This window comes from Lucilia sericata, unplaced genomic scaffold, assembly GCF_015586225.1.
Source record: "Lucilia sericata isolate MDLA Ls3-8-SP2 unplaced genomic scaffold, ASM1558622v1 Contig000068F_arrow, whole genome shotgun sequence".
Taxonomy (NCBI): Eukaryota; Metazoa; Arthropoda; class Insecta; order Diptera; family Calliphoridae; genus Lucilia; species Lucilia sericata.
The window spans coordinates 32,796-45,914 of NW_023994102.1; the positions used below are offsets into that span (position 1 = coordinate 32,796).

At 30.0% G+C, this 13,119-nt stretch overlaps 1 protein-coding gene across 1 annotated transcript in view; it reads left to right on the plus strand.

Moving 5' to 3' along the window:
- Window positions 1-522: 522 nt before the first annotated feature.
- The window catches only part of LOC119616354, a 48,163-nt gene continuing 35,566 nt past the window's right edge, over window positions 523-13,119 (plus strand). Inside the window, exon 1 of the mRNA XM_037972715.1 lies at window positions 523-705. Within this exon, the coding sequence (XP_037828643.1) occupies window positions 523-705 (183 nt within the window). The remainder of the gene's footprint in view (window positions 706-13,119) is intronic.

Consider the following 13,119-nt stretch of genomic DNA (forward strand, 5'->3'; position numbering starts at 1 on the left):
AAAATAAGAGTTTGAACAAATTCTGGTTTCTATCCGTATTAACAACGATGATATCGTGGGTTATGTTATGTCTCAAAATTTTATTAAGGTATCGCCATTTCATTATAAAAATATATGTCGTACGATAAAACAAATATTAAACTCATTGCAATTTTTTAAATTTAACAGACTTACTTACATAGGGATCTGCATGCAACTGGACCTACACAGCCCTTCAATATTTATCCTCTGTATTGAAAGGAAATGTTTGCATATGTCGTCTATTTTATGCAAAATGTTTGAAAATTACATTTTAATAATCTTATAAATTTATTTCTTCCAACACATGTAAAATAAAAATCTGTCTGCAAGTGGTGCCTTTTTACAACTAGTGTCTGCTGTTCTAATAATAGTACTAGTGACATTTAGACAATTATCGATTCATTTCCTGCAGGGTATATTGACAGACAATCGATAGGTATTATTTATGGTAGATTATGCTATTTATTCAGATTAGATTATTTTAATTCAGATTATTTAAGTATGATTTTCTATTTTCAGTCATATGATCAGCCACAAAAACTACGTAAGTGTCTTTTCCAACAAAAGACAAAAAATGGACAAAGTAGTCTTAATATACATCAGCAGATGGTGGAACCGGCTCCATTTGATATATATCTGTGCGATAATTGCGATGCGGAGTTATATTCTAAAGAAGCAATATTGGTAAGAGAATTGATTGCATTCAGATTTTTTAAATATATAGAGAAATTGTACAACTGTTAATAAAATCGCCAAAATTAATTAGTTTTCTGTAAAAAATTAAATCACATACATATTGGTATTTCCACTGAAAACTTTATTTTTTGTCACATCACGTCACGCATACTAATTGACAATATCTTAGACCATTCGTTTTGATTGGTCGCGTCTTTATCCTATGCATAGAACTATTAGAGCTCTACATAAAAATATAAACAATTTCAAAACCTCATTTTATATTAAGAAGGGTTAAGCACCATTAAAAGGTCCATTGTGATATCCTTCATAGAAAATAAAGATCCAACAATAAGAAACAACACAAAACAGAGCAAAGATAAGTTTAAACAGGTTAATATCCAAAGGATTGGTTGGTATCAACTTTTATATCCATTCCGAAGAAAAATAACGCTAGGAAATGTAGTAAATATAGGCTAAACAGCCTTATGGGCCATGTATTGAAAATATTTCTAAGAATAACATACAGGAGAATATATACAACATGCGAGGAGGTTATGGGAGAAACTCAATTTAATTTCACGGAAGGTTTAGGGGCAGGAGAAGCATTATTGTCAGAACTGTCAGGATGTACAAAGGGATGTTTATCTATGCTTTATCGACTATGAAAAGGTATTTGATACTGTCAAACACGAGAAATTAATAGATAGAGATAGAATAGAGATAAAATAATTCGATGCATATGTAATCTATATTGGAACCAAGCAGCGCAGATTAATGTCGATGGGGAACTAACAGATGGTATATCAATTTCAAAGGGCGTACGACAAGGATGTATACTATCACTATTATTATTTAACATTTATTTGGAGAAGATATTCCATGAACAGTTTAAGGAGAAAACACTCCCGCTCACTTAAATAGGTTCACTGTTTTGTTTACAATCAAATTATATTTGCAAAAAATAATGGACTAATTAGTAATATTAAAATTTTTAATAATAACGTGATGTCTTAGGTATCACTAGTGAGACAAAAATTATCGCAATACCTAATAATTTTTTTTCTAACATACTACGTTTTTTAGCTATATTTTTTTTGGCTCACTTGATTAGGTTCATTCAGAATAAAATCAGTTTACTGCTGGCATTGTGTAAAATCCATTCAAATTCTAGTGTCTGTGTCTGCGTTAAGCCATTAACTAAAGAATAAAATTACAAAATTCTAGCGTTTTTGGAAACTGTTCAAAATCACACGAATTTGGCAAGAAAAATTTGGCAAGTTCAGAATGTTATTCGCAATTTTATAAGAAAACAATTTGAATATTAAGAAAACATAAATGGAACTACATATAGAGTCAAAACAAAAGCGGACAGAAGAGATTTCATAAAATTTACCTCCAAGTCAAGTGATTCTGTATCAAAAATTAGAGAAAAAGTGGGTGTTACAGCAAGCCTAGCTACAGTAAAACGAACTACAAAAAGGGCCAAGTCTTTAGAAATATTAAAAAATTAATAAAAGCCACTCCAATCCCCACTCGTAATGAGAAATCCTCTTCAGTTTGCACGTGAACATATGGTTATAAAAAGTTATATCAACATCTTGTTTTTTTGTATGAAAAAATGTTTAATTTAGAAGGTCCAGATCGATATAATCATTATTTTTATGATTTTTGAAAGGACGAGCTCTACCTGAGTCGTTTGAGTCTGTGGAGGATGTGGGATGTAGTGGGGGGCAATTTCGTATTATGAAACATGTGATCTATTATATTATTAAAGCATATTTAATTAGTTTTTCATACTTTATCAAAGCAACGATTGGGCATCACTTTTTTACGTTGCGTAGCTGTTAGTCACAAAATTTTTTTAGAAGTTTTTCACATGAACTGTCAAAAAAACGGTGCGGAAAGTAAAGTTTTTAGGAAAAAAGTTTAATTTATGCATGAATTCTATAAAATAATGAAAAAAGTAATGATGTTTTTATAATTAATTAAGACTAAAATTAATATTGTTTATTATTATTAATATTTTTTAGAAAATTGGAGGAATTTCCGATATGCATTTATTGGGATAATTTTATGAACACTTTTCATTTAATTTCTATATTTTTGCAATTTTTTGTTTTATTTTTTTATTTTTATGTTTTTGACAGCTGTTTTATTGGAAATTTGGTGTTGCCTCTTCTCACTTTAAGTTACAGAAATACTTTTTACTCACAGAAACGGGGTACTGGGCTACAAAAGTTATTACAAAAACACTCAAAATGTAGCGAAATAAATGGTATCAAAATCAATATTTCGAAAAAAATACATGGTTATAACCAGGAAAAGTACCCAACCCAATACTGAAATTGATAACGTTGATGTGGAAATAGTGAAAACTTACAAATATCTTGGAGTTTTAGTAAATGACCAATTGGATATGTCCAAGGAAATAAGATAGCGTATAGAGATGGCGAGGGATGCTCTTTTTAATTATAAAAATGTGCTGTATAGCCACGATATAAATCTGACTACAAAATCACGATTTATTAAATGCTACGTTTGGTCCGTGTTGTTATTTGCAGCTGCAAAAAACTACAAAATTACGATTTTATGTTATTGAAAAATATTTTTCATTTCTTTAAAAACAAAATAAGTAAAATTTTCCAAAAAAAAGCTCTAAGGGTAAAAAATGCGACTTTTGGATTGTTAAAAGGAGCTAAATCTAACGCCAAAAAACCAATTATTTTAACCACTTTTTTTACATATTTTACAGAAAAAGATTATGACCATTTTTATGCATTTGTTTTTTTTAATATAAACAAAACAAATTTAAAGATTTTAAGAAAGAAGTTTATTAAAGTAAAGTGAATGATTTGTTTTCTTATTAAAATGAGAAAATTACGTATTTAATTCCCATGTGAAAACTTCTGAACATTTTCGAGTAATTTTGCTAACAACCAATTCCAGTTCTATATGTATTTTGAAAATAATTACCAGTGTCAGAAATAAAAGGCTAAATCGGACATTAAAAAAGGTCAGAAAAGGCTAAAAGGATTAAAAAGTAAGACAAAACAAGTGAGATTGTTATATTCGGCTGTGCCGAATCTCATATACCCACCATCAAACCATATGCCATAAAAGGAATGTAAAGGGTGATACTTGGAAAATATCTTAAGTCAATTATTGACCGAGCTCTTTTGAATTAACAAAATATTTATTGAAAAGAAAAAAAAAAAAAAAAATAAAAATAAAATATTTTTGTTAAATTTTTGAACGGCCCTAACTAACCAAAAAAAAATTGGACTCCTCCGACCGAAAATTAGCGTTTTTATTGACAAAAAACAAAAGGCCCTATCTACAAAAACATTTAAATATTGAAGGTAAAAAGTTTATTTATCCATTTTTATATACGCCATTGTTAGCTATCATAACAACTGATACGTTTCACTATTAAATAATTTGTTTATTTACTACTAATAAATCGCGTTGATAGAAACAAACTTTTCAATTTAAATAGTTTTTTGCTGTAAAATTTTAAAAATGATAGATAGGGCCGTTTGCGTTTTAGGTGACGGTATGTACATATCTATATGGGCAGTATGGACCGATTGTCGTAAAATTTTATAGAAAGGTTTCGGTAGTGCAATACTTATTCGTTGCGAATTTCAACGCTCTACTCGTATTTTTAATGAGCGTTAATGAGCGATCCACACAAAATTTGGTGGAAAGATTTGGGCTTGTCAGAGACTTGTGAAATTTCTTCGCTATACTAGTATTTTTAAGCCAGAAATGGTCATTATAATCATTTTCTGAAGGGGACCTTATATGGGCGTAGGGTCAATTGTGGACCGTTCCCCATAAAATTTGGTATAGAGGTTTTTGTACGTTATACCGATCTACTTAAAATTTGGCTGATAGATTTTGGATCGCAAGAAACTTATGTTTGTCGAATTTCATCGCTATATTCGTATTTTTAAGACAGTAATGGATATTATAGTCATTTTCTAAAGGGGACCTTATATGAGGGGTAGGGTCAATTGTGGACCGATATCGCCCATTTTCAATACTAAGCAAACCTTAATTTGTGGAAAATGTCAATCTTCTATCTCATTCCGTTTGGGTAGATCGTCTTAGAATTTAAAAAAAAATATATATACTTTTGTGGGTCTATGACCAATATTTCCCCAACTTTTTTGATGGTGGGTATAAAAAGGCTAAATTTAGCCTTAAAAACACTGATAATTACAATATTCCATTAATTAAAGATTTTTACGTTAAAAGGTATATAATTTTTTACATATCTTGTACATATAACATATAATAATTATTATTAGAAGTATCCGAATAACGAATATTTTGCGACAAAATAACATCACTATTGCAAAGTTTCTTATTTTCATTGATATTCATATTCATTGATAAATATCTAAATCCACACTAAATCCATCTAAATACACTATGAAAAAGTGAAATAAAATGATTAGAATTTAAAAAATATATATATATACTTTTGTGGGTCTATGACCAATATTTCCCCCATCTTTTTTGATGGTGGGTATAAAAAGGCTAAATTTAGCCTTAAAAACACTGATAATTACAATATTCCATTAATTAAAGATTTTTACGTTAAAAGGTATATAATTTTTTACATATCTTGTACATATAACATATAATAATTATTATTAGAAGTATCCGAATAACGAATATTTTGTGACAAAATAACATCACTATTGCAAAGTTTCTTATTTTCATTGATATTCATATTCATTGATAAATATCTAAATCCACACTAAATCCATCTAAATACACTATGAAAAAGTGAAATAGAATGATTTTGGCCATCATTTCCAAATAGCCTAAAAATAGTGCTGGCCAATTGGAATATTGTTAAATATTTTAAAGATGACAGCCAGTTAAAATAGGTAATTGTCCTATAAAAAAGAGGACGTATGGTCAGCTTAACTAATAGCACCAGTAATACCAAGAGAAGCACACCTTTGATAACTGTCCTTTCTTAAAGCTTTTGATTTAATAACTATATCTGAGACATGGTTGAAGCCTTATGTGTCTAGTTCATCACTTAAGATACTTGGATATGCTTTAGTAAGAAACGATAGAATGGGTGCGTGTGGGAGTGGTTTTGGATTTTCTCTGATGCCTTACGTTAAAAAGTGGTCTTCAGACATTCGGAACTTGGTATTTGTGAATAAAAAGTTTGTGGTAAAAAGGCTCTTATCGGCGTTCGACATTATAATTTACTGATGAGATTCTCTGTTGTAGCTATTGTTGGAGATTTCAATTGCAATTTGTTTGATACTACCAAAGCCTTGTAAGATCAATCTGTCTGAGACGTAAACTAACGGTTTTCCATAACTCTAAACCAACTTACTTTGATGTTGCCCATTCCTCGACATCTTTATTAGACTTTTGGCTCGTAAGTAATAGTTCCACTGTTAACTCCTCAAATCAGGTACAATTTCCCTCAGTTTCACATCATGCCTTGATTTTTGCCTACTTTTATATTAAGGTGGAGAATTCTTTAAGATTTTTCGAATATAGAAACTTTAATGGAATTGATTGGGATGGTATTTCTTTGTTTTTGTCGAATTTTGACCACACTCCTTTTTTTAATTCTTCATGTGTCGATCCAGACTTTCAAGTTCTCTTAGGGGCCTAGCATATTCAGAGTTTCGGAGATCTTCTAGCAATGAGAATTAGAGAGTTTTTATACCCTACACCACCATCAGTGGTGATAGATGGTATATATAACTTTGTCATTCCGTGTGTAACACCAATAAATATTCATCTGAGATCCAACAAAGTATATATATTCTGGTTCCTTATCAAATTCTGAGTTGATTTAGTTATGTCCGTCTGTCTGTGTAAAACACGCTCACGATAAAACGAAGCAATAGAGTTTAACCAAATTCACCCAAAATGTTCTTCATTTTCCTAAGTTGTTTGGTATTGAAAATGGGCAAAATCGGTTAACACCGGGAAAAGTTATGAATCAAAATTTAAAACAACCTAGAAAAAAATAAGCATTTTTTACACATTCTGATGTAATTTTCTCGAAAACTATGCAAGATAATTCCATGAAAATCACCATACTTTCGTTTCTACACAAGAACTTGATCCCTGCTGAAAATTTCCTGGATCGGTCCACAATTTCATATACCTCCCATACAAAAGTACACATTCCCGGAAAATGGGTTTATTGTTAATAACTTCCGTCACAATGTCGATATCTTCACAAAATTTTACAAATTAAAATCCTATGTCAATAGAATTCATTCATTCTGGATCGGTCCATAATTGGTCATAGCTCCCATACAAGGTCCCCTCCCGAAAATCACTTAATCGCACATAACTCATTACTACATTAAGATATCCATATAAAATTTGGTACAGGTATTACTCATATGCACAGAAATATTACTGTGAAAATTTTTTTCGATCGGTCCATAATTGGTCATAGCTCCCATACAAGGTCCCCTCCCGAAAAACACTTAAACGCGCATAACTCATTACTAAATTAAGATATCCACATAAAATTTGACACAAATATTACTGATATGCACAGAAATATTACAGAGAAATTTTTTTCCGATCGGTCCATAATTGGTCATAGCTCCCATACAAGGTTCCCTCCCGAAAATCACTTAATCGCGCATTACTAAATTAAGATATCCGTATAAAATTTGGTACAAGTATTGCCCATATGCATAGAAATATTTCTGTGAAAGTTTTTTTCCGATCGGTCCATAATTGGTCATAGCTCCCATACAAGGTCCCCTCCCGAAAATCACTTAAACGTGCATAACTCATTCTTAATTTAAGATACACATATACTATTTAGTACAAATATTACTCATATGCACAGAAATATTACTGTGACATTTTTTTCCGATTGGTCCATAATTGGTCATAGCTCCCATACAAGGTCCCCTCCCGAAAATCACTTAAACGAGCATAACTCATTACTTAAATAAGATATCCATATCAAATTTGGTACAAGTATTACCGATATGCACAGAAATATTAATGTGAAAGTCTTTTCCGATCGGTTCATAATTGGTCATAGCTCCCATACAAGGTCCCCTCCTGAAAATCACTTAAACGCACATAACTCATTACTAAATTAAGATATCCATATAAAGTTTGGTACAAGTATTGCATATTTACACAGAAATATTACGGAGCAATTTTTTTCCGATCGGTCCATAACTGGTCATAGCTCCCATGCAAGGTCCCCTCCCGAAAATCACTTAAACGCATATAACTCATTACTAATTTAAGATATCCATATAAAGTTTGGCAGAAGTATTACTCATATACAGAGAAATATTACTGTGAAATTGTTTTCCTATCGGTCCATAATTTATCATAGCTGCTATACAAGGTCCCTTTCAGAAAAACACTTAAAGGCACATAACTCATTTTACGATCGGTCCATATTTGGTCATAGCTCTCATACTAGGTCCCCTTCAGAAAATCACTTAAATGCACAATATTCATTACCAAATAATGATATAGATACAGAATTTTGAAATTTTGTCTTTATATACATAATATTTTACGATCGGTCCATATTTGGTCATAGCTCTCATACTAGGTCCCCTTCAGAAAATCACTTAAATGCACAATATTCATTACCAAATAATGATATAGATACAGAATTTTGAAATTTTGTCTTTATCTATATAATTAATAGGCAAGACGATTTTTTGTGACCCCTTTTACTCTTACAGTATACATCTGATCTTGGCAAAAAATATATCATTTTAAAGGTATTTGTTCGCAGATGTGCACAATATATATATTAATGAGATCGGTTCAGAATTTTACGAGCTATAAGCGTTTAAAGTTGTTACTAATACATAGAAACAATAGTCACACGTACGTATTATTGAAATTAAAAACAAACAAAGCAAGAAACAAAACAAAAAAGTAAACCGTGTTGTTTACTTTTTTAAAAAAAGAGAGGAGAGTGCAGAAACGTTTAACTTCTCTGTTACCGTTTTCTTTTTGTATTTTGCATGATATTTGTTTTTGTCGTTGTTTTTAATAAGATTTTTGTAAACAAATATGTATGTAAACAAGCTTAGGCAAAGAGAAAATAGGATTTTATTGTTTTATATTTTTGTGTAAAGTGCTAAATTGTGAATGAGATAATGATCTATTTTGTTATAATATAGTTACGATTGTTACCAAATCGAAAGGAATATTTTTATAAGAATTAGGACTTCAGTTTTATATTCATATTTATATATACATTCCCGAGGAAACAACGAACTGGGAATATAAAAAGATGTGTAAATAATGCTTGGGGACACCTGAAGATATGTCAAACAATGTACTGATATTCGTATTTGACCTGGAAAAATATTGGTAGGGCATTAGTACGGAAATTCAGTAATTTTTTAAATTTTAAGTATTGATATCGTAAAGTAATGACAAATATCGGTTACATTAACGAATTTTCAATTCAATAACTTTTTAACGACCGTATAATATTTTAAAGACAAAGATTGGAAAAATACAAGAATGTCAAAAGTTATGTATTGAAATATTTTTAAAATATAAAATTATTAACGTGAACTTTTTATTGGTCGTTACACTGCCGATACTTTTCGGTTATGTTTAACAAAAAAAATCGGTGAAATAAAATACTGAATTGTGGTACATAATTATTAGTTTTGATTGATTTTGAAGATTTAAATGATGGATTAATGAATTGATTCAGTGTCAGTAAGTAATAAAAAAAGCCTGTAAAAAATATAAGTAAAGTTTAGTTGGTCATGCCGGTACATACCGCAATAAATGGATATGTATATCGCTTATATGCAGGTTTAGCACAGGGAAGATTTGATGATATTTTTCGTTTTTGGGTTATTCTAACCAATTAGGAAATAGTAGTGTAAAGTGAAAACTGTAAGTTGAATAGGTGATGGTTATATGCTTTATAAAAATAGATGAAACTGCTAAATATAAATCATGTCTTTTGGGATGAAGAGTGTTTAACCGTACTTATTTACGTTTATTATTCATTTACTTGCTATTAAACTTGCATATATTAGCAAAAGACTGAAATTTATAGTTAATTAATGTTTTCTTTCAAACAGTACTTACAAAATATATGAAAAATTAAGGCGTTAAATTCTTCTTATGCATATACAAAATCAGTGTGTAATTGGATATGCCAATGCATATCGTTATGCGCTCCTATATGAAGGCTAATAGAAGGCCCATTAGAAGACCTCATAGAATATCTACTTTTAAATTCTATTAGAAGACATTAAAATTTAATAAATGTAGGTCTGCTGAAGTCTTTGTCGAGTGTTATAAGGGAGAATTTAAACAGCATATACCTGATGGATGGTATATGCTGTAAACAGCATATACCTGATGGATGTACTACTAATGACATCCAAATAAAATTTATTTATAATTAGATAAGACATTATTTATTTTAAATATTTTTATTGTTTTGACAAATTATTTAGAACATTTCCACTAAGTGTTTTGAACAGCTAACATTTCTTTACTGGTGTGTACAGTAGAGTACTCCAGCATTGTGAACGTAGCGTAAATATGTAGGGGATAATAACTCGATAGAAGAAATGTTCGTTATTTTTTATTTTTAAAATAGTTGAAATACTTTTGTAAAACAAGTTGTATACCTAATTTTAACAATTGAGGTTTTAAACTTCTGATGGGACTTTTACTAAAACCCATCACATTTTCTAAAAGAAAACATTAATCAAAGCAAATTATACACTTTGATAATATCAATAAAGTTATTTTTTTACCACAGATTTGAACTACAAAAATATGGTTTTATTTTACACATTCATACAATTTTTCCAACATTGGTTCTGGTCGAATTTCGACCGCTGGGCGAACTCTAGTATACATAATTGGTCATAGCTCCCATACAAGGTCCTTTTAGGAAAATCTCTTAAACACACATTACTCATTACCAAATAAAGCTATTGATACAAAATTTGGCACAAATATTACGATCGGTTCATAACAAGGGTGCGGTCGGTCCCATACAAGGTTCCCTTCAGAAACCCGTATTTAACTAGTTGCATTATCATTTTGTGTAGAACAAAATTATATATATGTATTTTGAAAATCCTTAAATCTTTCACACACATGCATACATGCAAATTACTAAATATTGCTAAGCGCTATAAAAATGTAAAAGAAAATGGCGTTTGCAATGTTCAATAAATCTTGGAATTGTAATAAATTTAGGTTGTTTAAATACTGGGATTTTTCTATTTAAGACATGACAAAACTTATTTCTACAAATATTTGATCAATTAGAAAAGTATTAACATAAAAGTAGGTGGTGGAGGGTATTTAAGATTCGGCTCAGCCGAATATAGCACTCTAACTTGTTGTCGTTATAAAAATAGGGCCAAAACTATTATTCGTAGAGAAAGGAAAAAATATTTTTCATCCGCTATGAGGAAAATTGAGAAAGGGCGTGGATTTCCTGGTGACAGTAGAGCAGATTGTGATTTGAGTGTGGATGAGGTTAATGAATACTTTGTTGTCCCTATTTCGAAATATGGTACTGTTGATGACTTAAGAACCATTTCGATTTTACCTGCACTCTCTAAAGTTGTGGAGCACATACTTAAAGATTAAATTCTATCGTTTGTTAATAGTAGCATTGTTCCTTCACCATATGCCTTTCGTCCTGGTCATAATTCTACCTCTTTACTGATTAATTTGACAGATTATATTCGTGTTAATGTCAATGAGAACAGATTAACTACTCAAATTGACCTTGATTTGACTAAAGCTTTTAATTCCATCGTTTACTCGGTAATGATTAACAAATTGGGTGAAATTTTTGGGTTTTATAGATCTGCATGTAAATTGGCTTTTTCATACAATTTGTCGTTACTGATGGAGAATATTCTAGGATTCTCCCACTTTTTCAGGGTTTCCCAAGAGATTTGTTTTGGGTCCTCCTATACTTTCTGAGCAACTTTCCGCTATTTTAAATATTTTCCTTGTATTAAAATTGCTTTTGTTGACCAGCTTAGATGTTTAGGTATATATATTGATGACCGTCTCACATTTGAGGGACTTGTTGACCATGTATGTCCCAGAGCATTTGGAATATTTCGAGGATTTTTTTTTCTAATAATGTATATTTACCTTTTCATGTTCGATATAAACTTACATACGTTACTGATGCATTACTGATTACATACGTCATATTAGTTATGGTCTTGAGGTGGCGTCTAGGAATCTGCCAGGTTGAAGCGTGTCACGAATGCCATTGTGCGCTAAGTCTATAAGGTTAGACGTAGGGTGCATATTTCTCGATATGTTAGTGATTTTCTTGGATGTAGTTTTAGACAGTTTATTTAGTATCGTAATTTAATTCTCTTCTTTAGGGATATGAAAATATGTGTACCCTCACAACTTTGCTCTAGATTTGCATTTTCTCACTCTACTGGGAATCCACAAATCAATATTCCTAGGATCAGGTGTAGTTGTTTTTAGCGGTCTTTTATTGTCAGAATAGCTCGATATTGGGATAGTTTACCCTTTAACCTCCTCATATTTTTATTAAAATTTAAGGTAATTTTGTATTTTAATTAATTAAACTTTAATTGAAATTATGGTTAGAAATATGGTGTTAATAATTGAAATCACATTTCATTTTATTTCTGTTATATACATATGTAATTAAAAAACTTCCACTTCTTTCTGAGCACTCTTATTGAAAAAAGAAAACATTTTTTTATCAATGAAAATTTTGGTGGTTATCTTTTGTATTTTTCTTGTTTTGTTATGCATAATTTCTTAACTTTTTACATTTCTTTTTTTTCGATTAACAAGAAATTAAATCAATTGCACTACAATTAAAATGCATTTATTTATAATATAATTTTATAATTTTAAAATTAGTGAATGATGTAGGACATTCATTTTATTTTTCACTACATTTTTATCTTTTGTTGGGGAGCCAGTAGTGTTTCCATTGATTTAATTATTTTTTATGAGTTATGTGCATATACACTACCGCTCACTTTGTTTGTTTACATTCAAATGAATTTTTTTCAAAAAATAATGGACTAATTGGTTATATTAAAATAATAATTAATAGCATAATGTCTTATATATCACTAGAAAGTAGAGTTTCTTATTTCCCGTACATTTTACATTCCCGGGAATTCCAGGGAAATTTATACAATTTTTCGATATATGACAACCTGCAACTTTTTAAAGACACGTTGTATTTTTTATTAGTTTTCGGTATCATTCAGACGTGGAAAAATTATAATTAATTTTTACGGAATAAAATTTAATTTATTTTACATATTTCGTCTGTTATATTAAACGATTATTATATGAATTTAGTTTATTTAACTTTAATGTGTAAAGCCTTCGTTTCTGAGATCTTATTAT